This window comes from Chenopodium album, chromosome 1, assembly GCF_948465745.1.
Source record: "Chenopodium album chromosome 1, dcCheAlbu1.1, whole genome shotgun sequence".
Lineage (NCBI taxonomy): Eukaryota > Viridiplantae > Streptophyta > Magnoliopsida > Caryophyllales > Amaranthaceae > Chenopodium > Chenopodium album.
In genome coordinates this window covers 32,560,196-32,587,230 of record NC_137834.1, presented here as the reverse complement: position 1 = coordinate 32,587,230, position 27,035 = coordinate 32,560,196, and the positions used below count along the sequence as shown (strand labels likewise).

Sequence of the window (27,035 nt, the reverse complement as noted above, 5' to 3'; positions counted from 1 at the left end):
TTTGTTTAAGTAGTAAATAGAATAGACTAGAATTACAGGTTGCAGTTAATCCAAGAAGCCCATGAAGTGAAGGCCCAAAGGAGCGAGGTGGATGAGATCCATGAAGGCTCAAGTAGGAGCATTTACTTTATTAGTTTTCTTAGGAATAGGGGCCATGATATGTCTTGTTTATGCATTCAGTATTTTATGCATGTTAGATTTTATTGATGTTTATGATGCTGTGCTAGAGTTCACTAAATTAATCATAACATAATAAATCTAAATCCTGGTAATATTGAGATTGCTTTTCCAATTAGTTACCCAACAATCCTTAGATTGTGAGTGATGGGTCGGTTTCAGCAGAGTGTCACTTGTTATCTTGGGTAATTTGGGGTAGATCACGTTCTACGCATTTAATTGGTTATGCTCAACAAGGTTACCTAAAGCGTTTAGAACCTTGAAGCAAAGGGTAATAATTAAGCATGAGATGGTTAATTATTCAACCAAGAGTTGCAGGAATCGCAATTAGTAAAGAGTTTACTCACCTTGAAAATGTAATGCTTGATGGTAGGGCCTCAGTCCGGTCAACTATTACACGAATAAAGGATCTTGGAATCACGTATTTCAATTGGGACACATATTATGAATAAATTGTTAAAGTAACCTATAAATTTAATTTAGGTACTTCAAAGATAATCATAATTGGATTTTGCATTTATTTATAAGTAATATTTGATAGGCTAAAGTTGTATCACCTAATCAAAAGTAATTCCTAAATCCTCTCACTATTGTAGATAGGGAAGTAGGGTCGAATCCACAGGGAAACTGGTCTTTCTATTCCTAATTAATTAAAGCAATCTAAATTATTAAGTAACCAATATATTGTAATTGAAGGATAACTAAACTACTAAGAGTAAAAGTAGGGAAGAATAAAAATAGAGAAAATCAATGAATAAAAGACCAAGGGCATAGGTTCACCAATAAACAATATTTTAGGGTAAAACATAACAATCAATCATCAATGCATAAATTAATCAGATCATAAAGGGCTTTCGCTACGTATTACAATCACAGAATTAATTTACCGGTATTAAATCTCATCTCTCGAATCTCGACTTAACCATTTATAAATTAACCTGCCTATTGAAACTAGACCTAAACATTAATTCTCATTTCTCGAATCTCGAATCAATATTGTCAAACTCATGCATAAAAGATCAGGCCTAATCTAGTCACAGAGCATTAAATCAATCAATACAAAATTAATCTAGCATTGATAATAAACAATCATAAATTATCCCTTCATATTATTTATGGATTCCCACAAACCCTAGAAAGAAAACTACTCAAATATAATTAAATCTAAACTAAACAAAGCCATTAAAGGAGACATGATTAAGATCAAAGCAAAGAAAATAAGTAATAAAGGAGAAAAGAGATAGTACCAAAAGAAAGAAATATAAAATTGCATAAAATAAAGAGTTTAGACAGAAATAAGAGAGATAGTAATACTAAGAGTTTAATTAAGAGGAGAGAGAGAGAAAAGTTTGAGCGAGAAAGAGAGTAAGAAGAAGTTAGAGAGAGAAAGAGAAAAGAAAATACTAAAATAAACTAAAAACTAAAAACTAATAATAAAACAAAACTCAATTAAGACTAAAACTCAAGAATACTACCTATTGCGTAACTCCTACGTAACTCCTTCTTTAAAATAAGATAGGAATAAGGAGTTTTACTCCTCATCAACTTCTATTCCCACTAGAAGTAAAGCCTGCGTCTAACATCCGCAATACGCAGGCTTTTTACATCTAAGCCCAATTAAAATATAACGGACCAAACACAGCAATGTGCTATCTGATCAAGCCTAGTCAACTGGGCAACGTGTTGGGCTGCTTTGATCCTCGGATCTGTAGCTTGTGATTTTATATAAATTGGCCCAATTTCCTTCTTCTTAATATCCAAGTATTAGACTAATAAAATTAGTACTCCAAACAAACCGAGCCCTTAATCATCGAATTAAATCTCTTCATCTCGGTATTGGGAAGATAATAGTGGATAAAAATATGATCCGACTCAAATGTCTTTGTAGTGGCTAATAAACTCAAGAATTGTCATAAATCTGCAAATTCCCACAAAATAATACCAACTTTACAAAAACACTAAAAAATGTATATTAGTAATAAAAATAGCTCCGCAGAGCTCAAATAAGCACAAATATGACCAAGGGACGGGGAATAAAAATATGTATAAAATAGAATCATCAATATTTCGTTCTAATTTTATTATTTATATAATCTCTTCGATTGAAAATAATGTTGGGAAACGTTAGCGAAAGATCAAAAGATAATCCATACCTATATTCCAATTTTTCTAAGATGGTTCTAAAAGCAAGTTTTAGAAACCCATGTCACATGCCTAAGTTGGTTTTCTTCAAAATGTTTAAATAAAATTCCAACATCATCTTCATTTTTAAAATTGTTTCAAAGGTTATAATGAGATGGGAGGTACAAAACCTTCTAAAAGACAAGTATAGAAGTCTAATAAAATCTCTTATCTTCAATATGATTGAAAATAAGAAAGTGATTGGAAATCCTTATGATAAAAAGTTGATCAAATGACATTATTCTTCATTTATTTCATATAGAGTTAATAGTAGATTAAACTCAAATATGAAAATGAATGAATAGACTTAGCAAAATCATGAAAAAAAGCTTAAAAGTTAAGAAAAACATCATTTTGAACCTAAGAGAAATGTTCTAAGTGGCTCAAACAGAAAAGGTTTAAGAATATGTGAGGTTTGCATTAAGAAGTTATAAACCAAGAAATGCAAACAAGTTGCTACTTCTCAAACCGAGAACTATTTACATGCTAAAAGTTGTTATGAACATCAAATGTTTCCAATTAAATAGACCAATTCCAATTGATTAGAAACAACCTCATACAGGTGGAAGGTTAAAGAATGGAAGTGTTCCAATTAAAGAAGTATATTATTGAAATTTATTTAGCAAATTACTACTTCTTGGATATATGATATCATGTTTAGTTCACGCTCATTGAGACTGTAGTTGAACTAAAAGAAGAAGTATGGCTAAAGGAGAAACAAATCTACAAGTTTAGAAGCAAATGTTTCTACTTCACAAGTAAAATCTACAAGTTTAGAAGCAAAAGTTGCAACTTTACAAGTAGAAGCTTATTTTCACCTTACCTAGTTGTGGCTTAGAATTAAGTAAATGTTAATTATTCTTGCCATAATCAAAATAACATTCAATGTTAGTAATGACTAACCATCGAAGATTCAAAAACATGGAGTAAATGTTATTCTATGCTTTATTGAGTCAATGTGTTTTGAATTGCTAAATAGGTTTAAAAACTCTATATGGTAGATATGATATAAATTGTATCTAAATGTCAAATGATTCGTATGAAAATGAACATTGCATGCGGAAGATCCAAAGGGATGGACTTTCAATATCATTAGATTCTAAGTCTATTGATATATGTGAACTTCATTCTAATTTGAAAATTTTGATACAGTCATCATTTAAAGAAATGATGATGCGAACTCGAGGTCGAATACATATCGATGTAAGAAAACTAAAGGTTGAAAGGCTAGAGTCGGACAATGAAACTTTATTTGTGATATGATCACTAGTGCTTAGTTGAAGCATAAGTGTGAAAAGTTTTGAAAAGTTCAAAAGTCCAGTATGAAGTTCAGAATCAACTCGACAAGATAGTGATTACATTACAAAATGATTGTAATCGTGAAAGTTTGAGTCAAGATATTTACTTGGCAATATATATTCATTTTATTGCGATATGATCGTGACAATGAGAATTCAAGCCAAGACCTTAACATCAAAGAGTTGTGAAATCTTTTACAACAAACTCCGAAATAAAACCTTATGAAGTGTTAATGAAAAGGAGTTATCAATCTATATGAAATATATTTTGATAATGGATGAAAATACCATATCTTCCAACTATTATTCAAGGGATATACTTTAATCTATAAAACTAAAAAAACTACATATGTCAAATCAAAATGTAGCAAAGGCTTCATATGTGATATGAATAAGAAAAGTTCTTATAAAGTCTTTTTACAAAGCAAGGAATGAAAGTTGTATTAAATTGTTTGATACACATTCGATTCCTATACAAAGCATGAGGTACTACAACACAAGTCATACTTAGCACAAAATGTTTGTTGCTCAAGTAGATGCCCTTATGAAAAACATGTCATTTCCAAAAGGTTAAGTGGGAGTAGTGTAAATCTCAAAAGAGTTCGAGAAAAGTAACAAACAAACATGGTTCAAACAATGGTTGGTTTACCCTATGCTAAATATGCCTCTTCAAAAGGCAAGTGGGAGTATAAACTAATTCGAAAATTTTGAGAGTCTTGAAAGAGTTTAAGAAAAATTAATTCAAAAATCTTGAAGAAATTCGAGAAATAATTGAATAAAAGCAACAATATGAGCATGACTCACCTCATGTTATAAATGACAACGCGTGGTCTCATTAAGTTAAATGGGATTAATAACCATGTGTTGAAGGTAGTACATTCCAAGTGCACACCCTCAATTGTCGTTTCTCATTGAAATCTAAACAAAGTTGTTGTATGAATTTTAATTGTTGCATAAAATTGATGAGTGGAATTTATGCCACTCTTTCATCCTTTTTTCTCTAAGGATTCTCCCCTCATTTGCACTTGTTTGGCCCTTTTCTAAGCATTTTACCTTAATTTTGTTTTCTCCTTTCCCTTCTCTTTTATCTTTCTTTTTCCTAGATTTTTGCCTACGCTTTATTTTGATTCCCATGCTTGTGTTTTGTAGGTATCATATGCCGAAAGAGGGAGGACTTCAAGGAGCTAAGTAAGATGTTCTGCGCGACTACTGCGCGGCAACTACGCGGGCTAGAATCCTTAGCTGTGCGGGTGCGCAGCCCTGTTCGAACCCGCGAAGCCAAGCTCAAGAAACAGAGCCAAACCAGAGATTTTGCGCGACATACTGCGCGGGCGCGTATCCTTGGATGTGCGGGCGCGCATCCCTATAAGAACCCTTGCAGCCAAGATCAAGAAACAGAGCCAAACCAGAGAGTTTTGCTACATCCTGTGCGGTCTCCGTGCGGGCGCACGACTTGCCGCGCGGGCGCGCAGCTTTGCAGTGCGAGCGCGCATGCAAGGGCCTCGTTTTCTCGTACCCTCAAAGTTGCGGCCGTGCAATATTGTGAGAGGGCGCGCATTGCTACTGCGCGAGCGCGTAGAATTTGTGTGCTGGCGCGCACCGCTGGGTTTCTGATTTCTTTGCGCCTTGTTGCTTAAGTTTCTTTCTTTCGGGGAGCCACATATATATAGTCCGGACACTTAGGAGAGAGACTGACTTAGTTCTAAATTCAGAATTTTAGCTTAATCTAGAGAGAGAAAGTGGATTATTACTCAAGTTTCCTTTATTGTATTCAACTTTGATCATGTGTAATCTTCAATCAAGCAACACTTCAAGTTTTCATCTTTCATTAATCCTTTCTTTAGTAATCTCTAATACTTTCTTTTAGCTTTATTTATTTGCTTTATTGTTGCTTATTTTTTTTTAATCTTATTAGTTCATCTAGTTATTATTGATTTCATTGTTCTTAATCAAGTTTTGTTTTGAGTTTCTTGAGTTTATTTCTAGTTTTGATATTATGTTTAATCTCCCTTCTCTAGGCTAATTTCTTAGCTAGGGGAAGGGGGTGGAAAATATGTGTTGATATTGGATGGATGATGATGGTTGGATTGAACTCATGCCATAAATTGATGAAAGACATGATTTTTGATAGCTTGAGATTATTGTTGCACTTTATTTGATGTTTTCTAGTTTAAATGCATGAAAGTGATTTGAACTAGATTAAGATCATCTCTATTTTCATGATTGCATGAGAATGAGTTATTAAAGTGGAGTTTTATGGATTGTGCTTCTTTATTCTCTTGATTTGATTGTAACTAATAGGATGCATGAGAATGATCCTTATTAGCATAGACCCTTTTTCATTGATTTGCCTAGACTATTGAATGAGAATGAATTGTTTAGGTAGAATCTTGTGTTCTTTGGCATGTATTTCATGATAATCATTATTATTTCCCTCTTTTTAATCATATTTGACACCCCCGTATCCCCAGCGTCATTCTCCCTTGATTTTAAACATCATCTTCTTTGCTTATTTGTAGTTTTAGTGCTCTTTACTAAAAAACCGACACAAACAATCCCCTTTTTACTCTTGCATTAGTGAATATTGATGTTGAATTAGTGTGCTTCCCCAGTGGTTCGACCCTTTTCTTGCCACTAACTAGTTTGGTGTAAGTTTAGATATTATAAATGATTAATTTGATTAGGGTAGTAGTTTAACTACCTATTTAACCCTCGATCAAATTTTGGCGTCGTTGCCGGGGAAGCGGCTTGTTTAGTGTCTACTTTTGCTTTTGTTAGAGTCATTGTACTTGATTCTCTTTTTATTTTGTTTGTTTTATCATCCTTGTCATTGTTAATTGTTTGCTTAGCTTTGGTGAATGCTTAGGAGGTCTCAAGGATCACCCTCACATCAAATTGATCATAAGATTGACCGAACTTTGAGACAAGTCCGTAGGCTTTATTAAGAAGAGGGAAGATGTTTTGGTGCAATAGTTAATAGTGAGAGTGGTTCTTACTCCTCAAGTTTGCAAAACGGATCAATGGCGGGACAAGAAGATGTTGTTTTGTTTCGTGAGTTCGGAAATCCGGAGAATTATGAGCTTACGGGAGGAATTTTGCTACCCGTCACGGAAACCAACTTCTCAATCCATCCTCATTATACTAGAATGGTCCAATCGGAGCAATTTTCCGGAAGTGCAAGTGAGGACCCTATTGAACATTTGGACCTATTCCTTAAGTTGTGCGCAATGATGCAAACCAATGAAGTGAGCCAAGACTACATTCGTATGCATATCTTCCGGCAATCTCTCACCGGACGAGCAAAGAAATGGATAAAGCAAGTAAAGCCTAACTCTCTCACAACATGGAGGGAGGTGGTAAAAGCATTCTTGAAGCGATTTATCTCCGAGGAGAAGACTGTCGAAATGAGAAGGAAAATCGCATCATTTGAGCAAGAAGCCAATGAAAGTCATGGTGAAGCTTAGGAGAAATTCAAAGAGTTGGTGCAAGGACCATGAGTACAATCAAGGGTTGCTCATGCAGTTTTTCTACGACAGATTGGAGCTCATGTCAAGAGCCAACTTGGATGCGGGGGCGGGTGGTCAATTAATCAAAATCCCTCAAAATCAAGTTGAAGCCACAATAGAAGAGGTAGCAAAGAACTACTCTTGGGGGGCCGAATAAGAAATGCTCCAAAGAAAGGTGGTATTTACGAATTGGAGAAAGTTGATCAATTGCAACATCAAATTGATCAACTAACAAAAGGAATTAACTCTTTCTCTTGTCAAAATTGCGGAGGAACGAACCATGATACATCTTATTATGGATGTCTGAGCCCCGAGCATGTAGCGGCATACAACAAAAGGCCAGAAGGATTTAGAGGAAGCGGCGGTGGAGTAGCTTGGAGACAACCACCACACGGGTTTGCATCTCAACCTCAACAATGGAACCAAAAAGATCAACCTTTCTACAATTCCAACCCTCAATATCAAAATCCACCTCCATCTCAACACCAAAACCCAAGAGGAAGCTACCCAAGGAACAACCAATACAACAATCAAACCTAAGCACCTCAAAGGAATCAAGAACAAGCACTTCAAGCGGAGCTAACACAAACTCAACTCCTTCAAGCCATGCATGCACAAATGCAAACTTTGGGCAACAAATGCAATAAATAAGAGCTCACAACAAGACGGTTGATTCACAACTAGCTCAATTGGCCGAGAGAACTCCTTTCAATTCACCATTTACTCTACCCGGACAACCACAACCTAACCCTTCTCATAACTTCAAACCCGATACATGCAAGGCGATTACATTGAGGTCAGGAACTTCCTATGAAGGACAAAATGAGGGGGATAGTGAGGAAAAGAAGGGAGGAGAAGAGAGTGTGAATGAAAACAAGAGAAGTGAGAAAGAAAAAGTTGATGAGATAGAAGGAGTTTCGGAGGAGAAGAAGCTTGAAAATGAGAAGACAACTTCAATTCCTAGTGAGGCTAGGAATCTTGATGGACCGGTTCCTTTTCTCGGTTGGCTTGCGGAGAGGAAGTTGAATGACAAGTTTGCAAAATTCCTTAGTGTGATGAAGAATTTGCACATCAACCTCCCTTTCCTTGAATTTGTGACAAAATGCCATCTTACTCCAAGTTCCTCAAAGATATTCTCACCAACAAGAGGAAGCTCACTGATGAGCTTATCACACTTCCACATCAAGTGAGTGCTCTTGTCCAACATAAGATTCCCAAGAAAGAAAAAGACCCGGGAAGCTTCACTTTGCCGGTGAAAATCGGGAACATGGAAGCTAGGGGCGCCTTAGCTGATCTTGGAGCAAGTGTTAGTTTAATCCCTCTATCCATTGCTCAAAAACTCAATATAGAGATGATCCCTACAAGGAAGACAATTCAATTGGTCGTTTGGTCGGTGAAATTACCTTGTGGAGAGCTTGAGGATGTTCCAATTCAAGTGGGACACATCTATGTGCCTTGTGACTTTGTAGTGATGGATAAGGAGGAAGATGTTAACACTCCTTTAATTTTGGGACGTGAAGCTCTTAAAACTTTGGGGGCGGTCATCAATTGCAAGAACAACACCATCACGTGTGAGGTGGCCGATGAGAAGATTGTCTTTGAGTTTTCTAAGTTGCTCAAGACCCCCATGGTTGAAAAATGCTATAGAGTTGGTGTTGTGAATGAGGAGCTAGATCGCTTGGGGAGGGTCATGATGAGGCCTCAAGATCCAATGATAGAGGCTCTAACATGCAAAGAAGAGTTCCACTCTCAAGAGGCAAAAGTGTTTGTCATTGCAATGGAGGAATCCTCAAAGGAGAAGGTTGAACAACAAGTTTAGATCGAGCTTGAGTCTAAGGAGGAGAAACTGAAGGAGAGTTCTAAACTCAAGCCCCTTACCCCTTCTTTGAAATATGCTTATCTTGATAAAGAGGGAAAATACCCTATTATTGTCAATGCTACCCTAGATTGTCTTAATTTGGAAAAAATACTTGATGTTTTGAGAAAATATAAGGATGTGATAAGGTATAGCATTGATGATGTCAAGGGTATTAGCCCTTCTTTATGCATGCATCGTATTCATCTTGAAGATGATCATTCCCCCTCCATTGAACCTCAAAGGAGGTTGAACCCCAACCTCCAACAAGTTGTCAAGAAAGAAATTTTGAAACTACGTGAGGCGGGCATCATATATGCTATCTCCGATAGCAAGTGGGTTAGCCCGGTTCATGTGGTTCCAAAAAAGGGTGGGATGACCATAATCAAGGGTGAAGGAGGAGAGGAAATCTCCACCCGGACGGTGACCGGGTGGAGAATGTGTATTGATTATAGGAGGTTGAACAAAAATACCAAGAAAGATAATTTCCCTCTCCCATTCATGGACCAAATGCTTGAGAGGCTCTCTCACCATGCTTTCTTTGTTTCTTGGATGGGTATTCCGGATTCTTCTAAATCCCTATCCATCCAAGGGATCAAGAGAAAACTACTTTCACATGTCCATATGGGAAATTTGCATACCGAAGAATGCCATTCGGTTTATGCAATGCTCTTTCTACCTTTCAAAGATGCATGACCTCCATTTTCTCCGAAATGCTTGAAAAAGAAATTAAAGTTTTCATGGATGATTTTAGTGTTGGTGGCTCGTCTTTTGACACTTGTCTTTTTAACCTTGAAAAAGTTTTGAAAAGGTGTCAAGAGACGAGTTTGGTTTTGAATGGGAAAAATGCCATTTCATGGTCGAGGAGGGCATTGTCCTCGTCCATAAAGTTTCAAAAAATGGCATTGAAGTTGATCCGGCCAAAGTTTTGGTGATTGAGAAATCGCCCCCTCCTACTTCTATCACGGGAGTACGAGATTTTCTTGGGCATGCCGGTTTCTAGTGGAGATTTATCAAAGATTTTTCGTCAATCGCCAAACCTTTGACAGAATTACTCAAAAAGGATGTTGCTTTTAACTTCAATGAGGCTTTCCTTGAAGCATTTCGTAAGCTCAAGGAAGCTCTCATATCCTCTCCCGCTGTGCAAGCTCCGGATTGGAGCTTGCCTTTTGAGCTAATGTGCGATACGAGTGATTTTGCAGTGGGTGTCGTGCTTGGACAAAAGAAAGAAGGAAAATCATGTGTCATCTACTATGCAAGTAGGACTCTTGATGAAGCTCAAAAGAACTATACAAAATAGAGAAGGAAATGCTAGCGGTTGTGTTTGCCTTTGATAAGTTTAGATCCTATCTTATTTGCTCTAAGGTGATTGTGTACATGGATCATATTGCGATGCGATATCTCATGAATAAGAAGGAAGCAAAGCCTCGCCTAATCCGTTGGTTTCTCTCTCTTCAAGATTTTCACATGGAAATGAGGGACAAAAAGGGAGCGGAGAACTACGTTGCGGATCATTTGTCTTGGCTATCTTTTGAGAACAAAAGTGATGTACCAATCAATGATGAGATAGGATTTGAAGCTCTCATGGATCTAGCTTCAACATGCAGTCATTCCCCCGAAGTTTTCTTCTCAAAATGGATGTACCAATTATCTTGCTTGTGGAGTCATTCCCCCGGAGTTTTCTTCTCAACAAAAGAAGAGGTTTTTCAAGGAAGTGAGGAGGTACTTCTGGAATGACCCATACTTGTACAAACAATGTGGAGATGGCCTTTTTAAAAAATGTGTTCCAGATCATGAAATCAAAGGAGTTCTTGAGCATTGCCATTCACTACCATGTGGAGGACATGGGGGTGTTGATAAGACGGTGGCAAAAATTTCTCAATCTCTATTGTGGTGGCCAACGATGCATAAGGATGCCCATAAGTTCGTTTCACAATGTGATAGGTGTCAAAGAAGTGGTGGCATAACCAAAAGGGATGAAATGCCTCAACAAAGTGTCTTGGAAGTTGAGCCCTTTGATGTTTGGGGAGTGGACTTTATGGGGCCTTTCGTTTCTTCTTGTGGAAATCTATATATCTTGGTAGCAGTTGATTTTGTGACAAAATGGATTGAATTCATACCCTCTCCTACCAATGATCACAAGGTTGTGCTTAAGCTTCTAAAGAAGATCATTTTTATAGGTTTGGGGTTCCAAGGGTGGTAATTAAAGATGGAGGCTCCCATTTTGCCAAAAAGCAATTTGAAGCTCTTCTCAAGAGATATGGAGTTCATCACAAGGTTGGATTAACTTACCACCCTCAAACTCAAGGACAAGTGGAGGTCTCGAATCGTGAAATCAAGAATATACTTGAAAGGATGGTGAACAAATCAAGGAAAAATTGGTCTCTCAAGCTCAATGACACACTATGGGCTCTTAAGACGGCGTACAAGACTCCAATTGGCACGATCCCCTATAGGTTGGTCTACGGAAAGGCTTGTCACTTGCCGGTTGAGTTAGAATACAAGGCTTGGTGGACCATAAAAGAAACTCAATATGGATTTATCATTGGCCGGTGAGAAGAAATTGCTTAAGCTCAATAAACTTGAAGAGCTTAGAGATGATGCTTATGAGAGCTCAAGATTGTATAAGGAGAAGACCAAAAAGTGGCATGACCAACATATACGAAACAAGAGCTTTAAGGTTGGATATAAGGTTTTGCTTTTCAACTAAAGGCTTCGTTTGTTTCCAGGTAAAGTCAAGTCCAAGTGGTCGTGTCCTTTTGTGATATTGAAGACTACTCCTTATGGTTATTTTGAGTTAGATGCGGATGGTAATAAGTTTATGGTCAATGGTCATCGTTTGAAGCATTACTTTTGCAAGGAAGAAGTTGGTCTCATTGAATGTCTAATGCTTGATCCTTTGGATCCTAAGACTCCCCCTTGATGAACTTTTCTCATGGTCAAGCTAGTGACCTCATAAAGAAGCGCTTCTCGAGAGGCAACCCGAGTTTCTAACCCTTTTCTACTCTTCTTTTTTCTTCTTATACCGATTTCAAGCTTCTTATTTCCATTTGAATTTCATTTTTACCTTTTTGGTTGATAGGTGTTTGGATGATGAGGGGTAAAGACATTTTCCATGTCGAAGATGAGAGAAGAAAGAATTTCAAGGCAGCACTGCGCGATCTTTGTGCGCCTTGTGTGCGGGCGTGTAAAGGAATTGTGCGCGGGCGCGCAGCCCTGTTAGAACCGGCGCACAATTGGTCGAAATTGAAGATTTGAGGCAAAAACTTTGCGCGACCCGTGTGCGGGTGCGCGTGTATCTGCGCGGGCGTGCAGAGTGCGTGCGTGGGCGCACAGAGCTGGGTAAATCGGGGCTAAAGTTTCTCTTCCCCATTTCACCCTCACATTTCTCCAACCAAATTTTCGTGCTCTCTTCTCTCACCTCACAAACTCAAACCCTAACCCTTCAAATTCACCCATAACTCACAAATTCCCTTGATTTTCCATAAAATCCATCATACTTTTTCACTTTACTCACAAATTTACCCACTTTCTCTCTCTAAAATACCCAAATTTCCTCCATTTTCATGGTTGTGCAAGCTTGGTTGAAGGTGGTAGTCTTGGGTGTTCTTGGTGGTGTTCAAGCTTCTCCTTAGTAGTATAACTCTAAATTTTGCTACTTTATTGCTTATTTTCACTAGTTTATGCAAAGTTTTGAGTTATTAAGCAAGGTTTAGCTTAAGTGAGTTTTATGTGATTTTGGATTTCTTTGCTAAGGATTGGTTGGATTTTAGTGTGATATTTTGTGACTGTGGAACATGGTTGTTGGCATTATTGATTTTGAAGCTATTTTCATGGAACTTATTTGAGTAATTTTGTGTTATTGTTAGTATTGATGATAATGCGACTATTTACATGAAAATTGCTTGTTAATCATAATATGTTGTGAATGTGTGCATTGTTGTTGATCCTAATTGTTCTTGGAGCTATTATTGTGTGGTTAGTTGTTGCTACTAACCTTTTGCAGATTGTTAAAGCTCGGTTAGTTGTTGTTGTTGTTGTTCAAATTTGGTTGAGTTTGAAGTGAGTTCCTACTTTGTTTGGTTGTCGGTGTGTTCTTTGAGATATTTGTATTGCTTGAGGCTGCAATGAGTAAAAGAAAGAGTAGATAGAATCCCCGGTTGGGAGTCAAGGAGCCTAGTGCCCAAGCTCAAACCCAGGCACCCAATGTTCCCCCCCAAACGAAATTCTTAAACAAGCTCCATTCTACTTTCTACAATGACCTTCAAAGCCGAAAGCTTAATCTCACAAGGCACTATGATCAACGTTCTATGAGGGCTTTTGGGATAGATGAAGACCTAAGGTCACTCCTTGGCAACCTTGGGATGAGTGAGTTCATTAAACACCATCATCGAACATACAAAAAACTCACTTTTGAATTCCTAGCCTCCTTCGAAAAAGAACCATATGGGAATAATGAATTCTAAATTTCTTTCCAATTATTCAACAACCAACATACCATGAATCTTCGTGATCTCAATGCCTTGTTGGACTTTAACCCTGATGCAGATCTCCTTGCCCCATCCTTGAGCCTTTTCCCCGAGTATGATCCATTCCGTTGGTGGCAAACGATTATTGATTTCAATGAGTTCAATACAAGGTATTCGGCAAGCCAAATCATCCACCCTGCTCTCCGTATCCTTCACCGCATCTTGGGGTATGCGGTGTTTAGTAAGCAAGATTTGAGCAAGGTCTCACATGAAGAGCTCTTTACTCTATGGGTTGCAACTAGAGAGGAGTGAAATCGCTCATGGTGGGATGATAACTAGGATTGCTAAGAAGCTTAAGTATGAACGCTTCTTTCCCGCCTGTACTCAAGTTGGGACCAATAAGGATCTAGTCATTGATATCCAGCAAATGAGAAGGTCAAGGTTCATCCAAGCAACTGCCGATACCAACAATTTTCATGATTGGTGTGTTGAGCGCGAACACCATTGCATCTTGCCTAATCCCAGCCGCACATCTTTGGAGAGGAATACTAGGAATGTGTGGAAAGTTCCACAAGACAATGGTGTGTTGCCCACCGCCTTGGGTGGCACAACAACAACAACAATAACAACAACAACAACAACAACAACAACAACAACAACAACAACAACAACATCAAGGCATGAGTAGCCTTGAGCAGCTAATGATGAGCATGCAACTTGGCATGCAAAGCTTGATTGAGAACCAACAAGGTATGTTCATGCAAAGTCAAGCTCTCTTCGGTGCGGCCGTGGATAGAGGTGAGGTCACCACCCCGGTCAATTACCCTTATTAGCTGCCTCAACAAGGCCCGGTCCCTCAATGGCAGGGATCGTAGCCTACTTGGCCCTATTGGCAAAGGCCCTCCTCCCAAGGCGTTCCCCGGGTAGACTATCCGACGGAAACCGAGTACGATTATCGTGCCCTAGGAGGGAGTGATTTTAGGGGTGACCCCAACTAACCTTATGTCGACCCTTCCCACCCTTCCCCGCTTCAAATTCCCGCCCCATTCGACCCGTTGCCTCAATGACAACAAGACCTCTATCGAGGTCACTATGGTTGGCCCCCGGATTTCACCGGTGGTTGGGACCCGCATGGAATTCCTCCGGACAGGTTCTCTTATGACCCCAAGGAAGATGGGGATGATGACAAAGCCGACCCTAGTGGCCACTAACCTCCCTCTTTTTTATTTCTCCCCTTTTTCCCTTTCATTGTTTTTATTTGGCGCACCGCGGACGGTGCATTGCTTTAGAGGTTGGGGGGGTGTAAGAAACAAAGGGATGTTTTTTTTGGTAGTGCGGGGGAAGGTTTAGCATCATGCTAGTGTGAGGGGGACTCCATTTTAGGTGGTAGAGCTTGCATGGTTCGGTTGGTTCTAGCATGATTTGATGTTGATTGTTTTTCTTGATTGTGATGATGATGTTTCAGGGCAATTTTGATGAGATCTTCCTAATGAGTTTTCAATGAAAATTTGAGTGTTTGTGTAGATGATGACGCTCCTAAGAAGGAAAATCCAAACTCCCGATAATCCAAATTTTCCTTGATCCAAACTTTGTAGATAGCTTTTTATTTCTATTTCTTCCTTTTGTTTATAGCTTTAGTCTCCTTCTTTGATTATTAACTTTTTTTTATTATTTTTGTTTTATCTTAGTAGTTTCTTTTGTTTTCGATCGTTTTTCAAGATTGGAAATGGAGATGAAGGAAGTTAAGGGGCAACTCGAGCTCCCTTGGTGAGATTGTATGATTTATCTTATCTTCCATTTAAAGTGGCGTTTGGTGAGACCTTTCCTATCTTATATTTTCTTTTTCTTTGGGTGTTTAGTTTAGGTTTAGCTTAAGAAGAAGTTGATTGGTTCGAGGATGTTTGCTTTTGGTTCTGTGGAACCTGGGATCGTTGATGTTGTTATCGAACGATCACTTGTATGATGATTGAGATTTAATTGGATCATATGACTCGTTTGTGAACCTTTTTGATTTCTTCCTCTTTCTTTTGTTTTGTTTTCCCCTTTTTGTGTTACAAGTATGACTATGACAAGTTGAAATGATTTTTGATTTGGAATTTGCTCATTCATTTGGATTGGTTTGCCTCTCATGATGATGTGTCTTTGAATGCTTATCTTCCTAGTTTATCAGTTTGAGAATACTTAGGGTTGAGTTAGACACATTTTAAGCTAAGGTAGCTCGGTTAAGAACTTTTGAGGACATTTGAACCCATAGCTCACGGGAAAGTGGTAAGATGGTGTTGCTCTCTATAGTGGATAGGATTACCTTTAGTTGGTATTTGCTTACTTCCCACCCCTTGTGAGGTCTAATATTGTTCAAGCCTTCATCATTCTTGTTGAACGACATTTAGGATCCTTGAATATAAGTATCTTAATCCTTGTGTTGGCCTCTAGCTCTCGAGATCGTGACTAAGCAACTTTAGAGGAGGAAAAGGGCGTTTTTCATTTTTCTTTGTTTTCCTTGTGTTTTGTTACAAATTTGGTTTTCACTTTTGCATCAACTTAATTGCTAACCAATTTGAGCCTTATTTCCCTTTCTTGACTTTACCATATTACTAACCTATCGGCCTATGTCTTATCGACCCTTGTAGTTAGTGAAGCATTGGCTTGTGATGTTTGAGTTTTGAGATTGTTGGATATGAGCAAGAAAAATGTGTAAATTGGTTCAAGTATAGTTTTGAAAGTTGAACATGAAAAGAATATGCAAAAAGGCTTGAGAAGAAAGATGTTATTCAAGAAGACCAAGTGAAGTTCAAAAAAAAAAAAAATGATGAAAAATGAATGAATGATGAAAAGGGATGAAGTAACGTTGTGAGGTTTGTATTGAAGGTTGTAGTTTGAGTTTAGGTTCAATTCTTATGTTGTTCATGAGAGATGGCCACTCTTTTGCTTCACTTAGGATTTGCCACCAAAATTTTCAAATTGATTCCCAACCTTAACTCTTAGCCATGACATTACAACCCTAGTTAAGACCCTTGGATTTTAGAGGAGCGAGGCCAAAGACCGGTGGAGGGAGATAGATTTCAACCCTATGGAGAGAGTATTCATAGTTGAGATGTCGGGATGATCTTATGATTCCACATTAAATTTCTTTTTCCGGTTCCCTCGAGGAATCATGAGGAGCTAACTAAGGGATGAATTGAAGCTAGTGGAGAGAACGTGGACCGTCTTGGTAGGGGCTAGGGAGGAGAATGAAATCATTAGTTCTCTATGCTTAGCTTAGGTTTGTCTCTTTCAACCTTGAGCATCTTAGAACGTGTTTTCCCTCTTTGAATTGAGAAAGGCAAGTATTCTTTGGTGCATTTATCTTCGTTTGAGTCCAAATGGAGCATTTCCTACCTTGAGGCTTGATTGGTTTTTCTAAAACCTTGTCATGTTATGTTTATTGTGTTTGTCTCTTTGTTTTAGTTTTCCTTTCTTGAGGACAAGCAAGAGGCAAGTGTGGGGGATTTTGATGAGTGGCATTTATGCCACTCTTTTATCCTTTTTTCTCTAAGGATTCTCCCCTCATTTGCACTTGTTTGTCCCTTTTCTAAGCATTTTACCTTAGTTTTGTTTTCTCCTTTCCCTTTTCTTTTATCTTCCTTTTTCCTAGATTTTTGCCTACTATTTATTTTGATTCCCATGCTTGTGTTTTGTATGTATCATATGCCGAAAGAGGGAGGACTTCAAGGAGCTAAGTAAGCTGTTCTACGCGACTACTACGCGGCAACTGCGCGGGCCCGCATCCTTGGTTGTGCGGGCGCGCAGCCCTGTCAGAACCCGCGTGTTGGGCCTGAATTAATATACGACCCAGTACATTTAGGGCACCACTCCATGATCAAGAAGTACATCAAATAAGACAAAGCGGCTTGATTGAAACAAGCAAGGAAAGCGAGATAAAGAATATCAATCAAGAAGATACTTACCAAAAATACACCTACAGAACAAGGAATGGAATAAATTAAAGAGATCTCCTACACTTTGAATATATTTTCAATATCTATGTAACCCTAGGAGTTCCTAAGTATAAATAGGAAAAGTCAGACACTATAACACTCATGTACGCTCACTGATATTTCAATATAAACTAGTTATTTTACTTTTGTCTACGGATCTGCATCCCTGCTGAACAAGGAAGCCTGTCCTTACTCAGTATTCTGTCTCTAAACTCGTCTTTTTGTTCTTATTGAATAATTATTGCTTATTTATTGGTTATTTTCTGCCTTGTTATCGTTCTAAATTGCTTTATATATTATTGGTGGAATGATTGTTATTACCCCTCAAAACCTAGCAAATTCTTAGATGTCCTAGCTGAGATTTGCTTAAACAATTTGGTGCCCATTATGGGGCTGATAATCAATTAACCTACCAATTCACCAAAAATCAAGACAATCACCATGATTGGATAGCCAGTACCCTTTACCATTGCTGAAATTAATGAAGGAATGAACGCATTCCGTCAAACCTTAGACCAGTAGAAAAGCCAAATCGAAACATTGTTGGCCCAAAAGGTTCAAACCGAAGCCAAACTCACTAGCTTAACCAAACAAAATGAAGCCCTCCGTAGCCAAATACAATCAGTTGCATCCAAAACGGTTAACACTAGAAAAAGTACCGAAAGTATAGCCATGCAGCTTGATATGTCCAGAACCTTCCACATCCCTAACGGGGAAAAAGGATCTAACAGCAGGGAAATTCCCCTATAACTAGATTCTCTGGATACAGGAACTCTCAAGATGGATAGAAAGGAAGGAACTGAGCAGGGAAAAATAGAGAAGGTGGTTAAGGAGTACCTCAAGGTATTTGAGGCTAAGATTGCCAAAATCCTTGGAGTGCCAAAGCCCATGGAAGAAGAAGCGGATGGCTGTATAGAGTCTCCTTTCTCAGAAGAGATCGCCATGGTAGAAGTGCCTAAGAGGTTCAGCACGCCCAACATGGCCATGTATGATGGAACAACGGACCCTGATGAGCACGTGTCCCTTTTCAAGCAAAAGAAGATGACGAGCTCAATCCCTAGAGAGATCAGAGAAGCCATCATGTGCAAAGGCTTTGGAGCCACGTTATCAGGTCCACCCCTAACTTGGTTCATTAATTTAGATAATGGGACAATTCGATCTTTTGCAGGAATGGTGAATCTATTCAAGATTCAATTTGCTAGTAGCAGAAAAATCGAGAAGCAATCCTCAGATCTGTACCGTGTTATGGAAAGACACGGAGAATCCTTGAGGGACTATCTTAACAGGTTCAATGGGGAGAAGATTGGGATACACAAATGCGATGCTCCTACAACAATCGAAGCATTCAGAAGAGGGTTGCTAGACCATAGTGAGATCTATAAAGAGCTGACCAAATATCCCTGTACGACCTTCGAGGATGTGCAAGCCAAAGCTATGGCTCAAGTTAGATTTGAAGAAGATGTCTACGCAAGAAAGACCCCAGAGCCAGATCGCTAGTAAAGAAGGAACAACAATTTTCCCAGGAGAGACCATCGATTCAAACCGTATTAGCGTTCCCACTTTGATGAAGGATTAGTCAATGTTGTCGAGGAAGAATTCTCAGATTGGAGGGAAGATCCTGAACTCCCACCTAAATTGCACAAATACTGTTTCAATGTTAACCCTTCAGGAGTAATTAGGACCCTAAATAAGATGGGAGATACCGTGTAGTGGCCTAGAAAGAGTGACAGGCTTGGAGAGAAAAAGGATCCATCAAAATGGTGCTACTTCCATTCAGATATTGGCTATACAATCGATGAATGCATTGCACTCAGAAAGGAGGTTGCCTACCTGTTGAAAAAAGGATATCTTAAAGAACTCCTATTAGACAGATCCAAAGCCTCAGGAAGGGAAAAAGAGTCCAGACAAGGTGGCCCCCCACCTCCTCCTCCAATTGTCATAACCATTTGCTTCATAACCATCTGCTTCATATCAGGCGGCCTAACATACTCAGTAGCGAAGCGGCATGCGAAATAAAGCAATAAGGATCAGTCCGACAGAAGTGAAAGGTAAAAAATGGAGATCCCCATCATGTTCGAAGAGAGCGATGCAGTGGAAGACCATCATGACGGCTTAGTAATTTCGCTCCCAGTTGGAAACTGTATGATCAAGCGAATCCTTGTTGACAATGGAAGCTCTGCAAACATCATCATGCTTGATACCTTGAAACACATGAACATCGATGAAAAGAACATCATCAACAAGTCAACAATGCTAGTAGGATTCAGTGGGGAAACCAAGAAGACAAGTGGTGAGATCACATTAGCCACCTATGCAAAAGGGGTCAATTTACAAGTCAAGTTCCTAGTGATCGACACTCTATCATCATACAATATTATTCTAGGCAGACCATGGATACATGAGATAAGAGCCATCCTCTCCACGTATCATTAAGGTTTTAAGTTCCCTACCAGATGGGGCATTCAGGAAATCAAAGGGGACCTTAAGGAAGCTAAGGAATGTTACAAGATCGCCCTAAAAGCAACATCTGCAGAGAAGGGTTCAGTATAGCAATCAGAGGGTCAGCTGGGCCAAGAGAAGATGAGTATAGCAGAAGAACAAGAAGCCACAGAAGTCCAGCTAAACCCCAACCACCCAGATCAGAAGGTCAGAATAGGGTCAGAATTGAATTCAGAACTTCGTCAGCAAATTTATGAATTCTTAGAGGAAGAAAAAGATGCATTCGCTTGGACTCACGAAGACATGAAGGCCATCCCCCTAGATGTGATCACCCACAAAATGAACGTAGACCCAATGCATACGCTAGTAAAGCAGAAGGGAAGAAAATTTGCACCAGAAAGGAACAAGGTCCTCAATGAGGAAATCCAAAACCTGTTGAAGACAGGAAAAATTAGAGAAGTAAAGTACCCAGAATGGCTTGCTAACGTAGTGGTTGTTAAAAAGAAGAACGGAAAATGGCGAATCTGTATTGACTTCACAGATATCAACAAGGCCTGCCCAAAGGATCCGTTCTCATTACCTCACATAGACGCCATGGTAGACGCAACAGTAGGGCACGAGCTGCTATCCTTCATGGACGCATACAGTGGGTACAATCAAATCCTAATGCACAAAGATGACTAGGAAAAAACCGCTTTCATCACTAGTCAGGGAATCTACTGCTACAGGGTAATGCCTTTTGGATTGAAGAACGCAGGAGCGACATACCAAAGGTTGGTGAACAAGATGTTTGAGGAACAGATCGGGAACACAATGGAGGTCTACATAGACGGCATGGTAGTGAAATTCAAGAAGGCAGCCGATCATGTCAAAGACCTTAGAGAAGCCTTCGTCGTCTTGAAGCAGTACGTCATGAAGTTAAATCCTACAAAGTGCACATTCGGAGTTCAGTCAGGAAAGTTCCTACGATACATGGTAACGCAAAGAGGAATTGAAGCCAGCCTAGACCAAGTCAAAGCCATACTGGATCTGGAACGACCAAAGTTAAAGAAGGAGGTACAAAGCTTAACAAGGAAAATTGCAGCACTGAACAGGTTCATCTCGAAATCTTCAGTCAAGAACAGAGCCTTCTATGAAGTCCTGAAGAAGAATAAGGAATTCAAATGGGAACAAGAGCACGACGAAGCATTTTAGAAGTTAAAGGAATACTTAGCCAACCCATTGATACTCTCTAAACCTAAAGAAGGGGAGCCACTCCAATTGTACCTCGCGGTATCTGAAGGGACGATCAGCGCAGTCCTCACCAGAGAAGAAGACAAAGAGCAATTCCCAATCTACTACGTAAGCAAAACCTTACTCAGTGCGGAAACGAGGTACGCATCCTTAGAAAAAATCATTTTAGCTTTAGTTACTGCTTCAATAAAGCTACGCCCATACTTTGAAAGCCATTATATACGAGTACGAACCAACTACCCCATCAAGGCCATCATGAGAAAGCCAGAAATGTCAGGGAGGATGGAGAAATGGGCCCTACATCTGAGCAGGTACGATATACAATATGAGCCCAGAACCGCAATCAAGTCACAAGCTCTGGCAGACTTTGTAGCAGACTTCAGCCCAACCCTTGAGGAAGAAGCACAGAAAGAGGTATTGGCCTTACAGGAGCCAAAGGCTACACAGAAATGGACACTCCATACAGATGGCGCAGCAAACATACGCGGTGTAGGCTTGGGAGTGGTACTAACATCACCACAGGGAGACAAAATAGCACGAGCAACAAGGTGTAACTTCAAGGCCACCAACAATGAGGCCGAGTACGAAGCACTAATCACAGGGTTAACTGTCGCAAGATATATGAAGATACAACATCTAGAGGTAATCTCAGATTCCTTACTCATGGTAAATCAAATCAATGGGGAATACACAGCAAAGGATGCCAGGATGATAGCCTACCTAGAAGTCACTAGAAAGCTCATTAAGGAATTTAAGGAGTTCAAGATAGACCAAGTACTCAGAAACTTAAACACTGAAGCAGACGCCATGGCAAACTTGGGGTCAAATATTAGCCCTGAAGAATTTGGAGCCATCCCCCTAGTACACGTACTCTCTTCAGCTATAGAAAAGGAGTCAACTATGAATGTCCACGAAATCCAAAAAGACCCTACAGGGGAGGAAGAAAGCAGCTGGACGAAACCTCTCAAGGACTACCTCCTGGACAAAACATTACCAGCAGGGAAAGTGGCAACCCAAGCACTTGCCCTAAAGGCCTCAAAGTATTGCCTAATCAACAACATACTCTTCAAAAAGTCTGTAGCAGGTCCCTTCTTACGATGCTTAGAAAGTGAAGAAGAGCAACAGGTCTTACAGTCCCTACACAGTGGTGAATGTGGAAATCATTCAGGAGGTAGAAACCTGGCCAACAGAGCACTCAGGATGGGATACTACTGGCCTAGCATGAGAAAGGACGCCGCAGAATTTTCCAAGAAGTGCTTAGCATGCCAGAAACACGCACCTTTAACACATATGCCATCTGAAGAGTTGCACCTAACATTGACACCTTGGCCATTCATGAAGTTGGGAATGGAGATAGTAAAGTTACCTCCATCATCAAGACAGAGAGGGTACTTCTTAGCAATGACGGATTACTTCTCAAAATGGTTCAAAGCAGAAGCCTACAAGGAAATCAAGGATAAGCACGTCATCTCATTTATCAAAAGGAACATCCTAAGCAGATTTGGAGTACCAGCAGAGATCATTACAGACAACGGGTCCCAGTTCATCAACAACAAAACCACAAAGTTCTGTAAAGAATGAAATATTTCCCTCATCATGTCTACACCAAGATACCCACAAGCAAATGGAAAAGCAGAGTCAAGCAATAAGGTCCTAATAAGAAACATGAAGAAAAGGTTAGAAGGAGCAAAAGGGAAATGGGCAGATGAAATACCCAACATATTGTGGGCAGACAAAACAACTCCAAAAGGCACCATAGGTCACACCCCCTTTTCATTAGTGTACGGATGCGAAGAAGTAATCCCAACAGAAGTAGAAGTCCCCACAGCAAGGTACGGGTTGATGACAGAAGAAAGGAACCAAGTTGAACTAATGCACAACCTAGACACGGTAGAGGAATTAAGGGAAGACGCAAGAATGAGGATGGCAGCCTACAGAAGTAGCAAGGTCCTTCAACAAGAATGTCAGAGCGAAAGTTTTCAAATTAGGAGATTGGGTCCTCAAAAAGGTGTACGAAAATACCAGAGAAGTAAATGTAGGAGAGCTAGCGCCCAACTGGGAAGACCATACGAAATCATCAAGGTAGTAGGCAACGGAGCCTACAGACTCATGAGCGGAGAAGGAAAAATGGTACAAAGAAGTTGGAACGCATCACATTTAAAACTCTATCATTTCTGAAGAACAAAGGTACGTAGTTATCATTTCAATTTCGTTTTCTTTTTCCAAAAATACAAAATACAAAAAATAAAACAAAAAAGCAACAAAAAAAAACGAAGAAAAACAAAAAAAAAACAAAAATCTCCAACGGCCAAAGGCAGCACGACATGTATTCTTCTTCACCTAAACTTTGCCAATTCAATTTATATTCACTACGAGTACTGACTTTGGCATCGGAGGGCCGTTGGGGAAACCCACGGCCACCCCTCACCCAATTCTATTTTGCAAGGAAAAACAGCTACACTGCCATACAAAGTACAACAAAGCACAAAAAGACAACGACTATCTATCCCTGCAAGGAGCAAATCAATTATCCCCACAAAGCAGGAAAACACTAGCAGCACATACATGTAAGAAATATTACATCTGTACTACAACTGTAATACAATTGTGATACAATAAGAAACACAAGCACAACATAGCAAAAGAAGTAAGATTACTTAGTTGCGAAAAGTAACAAAATGAGCAAATCATCCAACTGCAACAAGGCAGCACAAAAACAAAATAAAATAGCCAACTGCACTAGGGCAGTAAAAACAAACATTCTTCAAGGAAATTTAAATATTGTTCAGAACTAACAGGTGACACAACACCATTGAAACTAATTCTCCCTAGTGTTATCAGTAGGGACCTTCTCTTCAGCAGCGGACTTGGAATCCTCAGCACCATCCTTGACATCCTCGTTCATGGGGGAGTCAACATCTTCATCAGCATAACCTAACAGCAATGTACCAGCATCCCTGCAGGAAAAGTTTTCTCAAAGGCAGACTTCTCAGAAGCATAATCCCACGTCCCATGCTTCCCTTGCTGATAATCCTCCATCATCTCCAAGCGTGCCTTTCCAAAATAATAACTAGCTGCATCAAGAGAGTCGTTTGCAGCTTCCTTCAGAGTATTCTTCAGCCCATCCCAATCTGCAAGGCACTGCTTGTACTTGGTCATTTCAGTCTTCAAAGCGTCAGTGGCAGCCTTATACTTATCAACAAGAGCATCACTCTCCTTCTTCATAACATCATAAGCCTGAGTGAACTCTGACACCTTGCTCAACACACCAAGGACGACTGAAAGCTCTGCAAAAGCACACAACAAGGTTAGGGGACACAAAGGGACACTCAAAATTGTTTTGCCGATTCTTTTATTTAGGGGTATACTATACCAAGAAAGACTGCGCGGCAGCCTCTTGAGAAAGGTCAGCGAAAGTCTGCGAGGATTGGCGCTCCTTGAAGGCTGGGAAGAGCAAATTACTCACATGGGGGGCCAGAGAATCATAAGAAGAGTTAACAACATCAACGTCAGCAGGAATCTCAAGCTTCCTCTTAAAATTGGTACGAGGAGGGGGTGGAGGAGGAGCACTCCTTAGAGGCTTCACATTAGCTGGAGCAGGGACATCCTCTGAACCCTTAAAAGAGGCTCGCGATCTAATGCGACCCAAGATAGAGGAAGAACTAAGCAATTGATGAGACCTCAACGACCTTGAAGTATCTACAAGAAACATGACAAATTCAAAAGGGAATACAGCATGGAGTATAACAAGATCTATAAGGAACATAACAGACTCTATAAGAAGCATAAGAAGTACAGGGATGTTGAAGCATAAAGGTTTTGATGATGAGGAACTTAAACTAAAGCAAACTCGACTAATAAAGGTTTTCAAGTGTTTGATTAGTTTAGGTGAAGTTGATCATGGTGATGGAAGAAGTAGCTGGAACTAAGAAGACATAAAGAGATCTTTATCAAAGAAGTTAAACAAATTAGAAGAAGAGTTCTCTAACAAGAAATAGTTCTCTAACAAGAACTGAGTTCCCTAACAGGAATGTTCCCTAACAGGAACTTGAAGACAACAAGCTTAAGTTCTTTGGAGGAACTTAATAAGCTTGGAGCTCAAGTAATCTACGTGAACAAAGGCGCGGCGCAGCAATTATTTTAGTTAAGGTTTTTATCTTCTAGATTATTGTTAATATGTTAAGTAGGTTATTGCACGAAATTTATTAGAGGCGTGACAAGTTGGCTTGGTAAATAAAATAATACGGAAAGTAATAAAAGATAGATTTTAGGAAAAGATTTTCTAAAAAGTTTTATTTCCTTTAAATCGGGTTGTTAAAAAGATAATTCTTTTTAACAAATTATCTTTTTATCTTTATTTTCCGGAAAAGATTTTATTCACTTGATTTACATAAAACCGTATTTTAAAGATAAGTTAAGTCAACTTATTTATCTTTTAGAAAACCTACTTTCTATATGAGTGTTACTTGTATAAATGGTAGAGAGCAATATGGTTTTAGGTTTTTGTGAGTTTATGCTTGAAGAAATCATTGGGCTATAATTGAGTAAGTTTACCAAGCTTCTAACTTGTCATATTAGTTTCGGATTTCGTGCATTGCTTACCTATCATACTAGGTGTCGTACACTTGTATTGGGTTGGGTTATCTGGGTGAGTTTATTGTTTATTTTACACACAGTTTTGTAAGCTTCTTGGTGAGGCTGAGAGTTTTGTACTTTGGCAGTACGTGTAGTACTTTGGTGGTACGAGTGAATCTGAGTGTGGTGCTTAGGTTGGGTAGGATAGAGTCCTATCAAGTAGCAAGTCCAATGAGGATCTTGTGAAACTAAATGTCCGTGTCTAATAGGTTGTAACTTGGTGTTTGCCCTATTATAATGAAGTTTGTGTGTTTGAAATCCCTAAGGCAGGGTCGAGATTTTACTTCCAGTTGGGCCCTGGAAGGTTTCCTCGTAAAATATGTGTGTGCTAGCAAGTTCCTATATGCATTGTTTATTAATCCGCAAAAAGTAGTCATTAGGAACTCGATACAATTCACCCCACTTCTTGTATTAATCGTCTCAACTAACAATTGGTATCAGAGCAAGGTTCTCACGTGTAAGCAGATAACTTTGCTGAGTAAGTTCCTGGAGAGATGAATTACAAGGAGAAACTTGAAGAAGGGTATTCCACCCAACGTCCACCCATGTTCAATGGTAAGTTTTACACCTACTGGAAGAACAGGATGGAGATCTTTATCAAGGCTGAAAATTACCAGGTTTGGCGTGTTATTGAAACTGGTGATTTTGAAATAACTGCAACCAATGACAAGAACGAGGTAGTTCCTAAACTTATTTCTGATTATGATAAGAAAGATTATCAGAAACTTGAATTAAATGCTTTAGCTATAAAGTATTTGCACAGTGGACTTGGACCTCATGAACATAATCGTATCATGGGATGCAAGTCTGCTAAACAGATTTGGGATCTACTAGAGGTAACTCATGAAGGTACCAATGAGGTAAAACGTTCTAAAAATGATTTATTGATGTCTAGATATGAAAGGTTTGAAATGCAATAAAAGGAATCTATAGAGGAAATGTTTACTAGGTTCAATGATATTATTAATGAATTGAACTCCCTTGGAAGACACATTCCTATTGATGAACATGCTAGGAAGATCTTAAGGAGCCTACCATAAGATGAACGATGGAGATCCAAGGTTACTGCCATGCAAGAAGCCAAGGACTTCACGAAGTTTAACATGGAACAACTAGCTGGATCATTGATGACTCATGAACTTCACCTGAGTTCCAACTCTGAAAGTTCTAAGAACAAGAGTCTTGCTCTTAAGGCTCAAGACTCAGAGGAATCGGAAGCTGATGAGGAAGAAATGGCAATTCTAGTTAAAAAGTTCAAAAGGATA

General features: G+C 39.2%; 1 protein-coding gene across 1 annotated transcript; it reads left to right on the top strand.

Moving 5' to 3' along the window:
• The first annotated feature begins 19,518 nt into the window (after positions 1-19,518).
• On the top strand, positions 19,519-19,896 carry LOC145630893 (uncharacterized). Its single transcript, XM_081683019.1, has one exon. The coding sequence runs from the start codon at positions 19,519-19,521 to the stop codon at positions 19,894-19,896; it is 378 nt and encodes a 125-aa protein (XP_081539145.1).
• The last annotated feature ends 7,139 nt before the right edge of the window (positions 19,897-27,035 follow it).

Excerpts from the sequence above, each read along its gene's own strand:
- LOC145630893 (XM_081683019.1), top strand. The coding sequence starts at position 19,519 with ATGGAGATCCCCATCATGTTCGAAGAGAGCGATGCAGTGGAAGACCAT.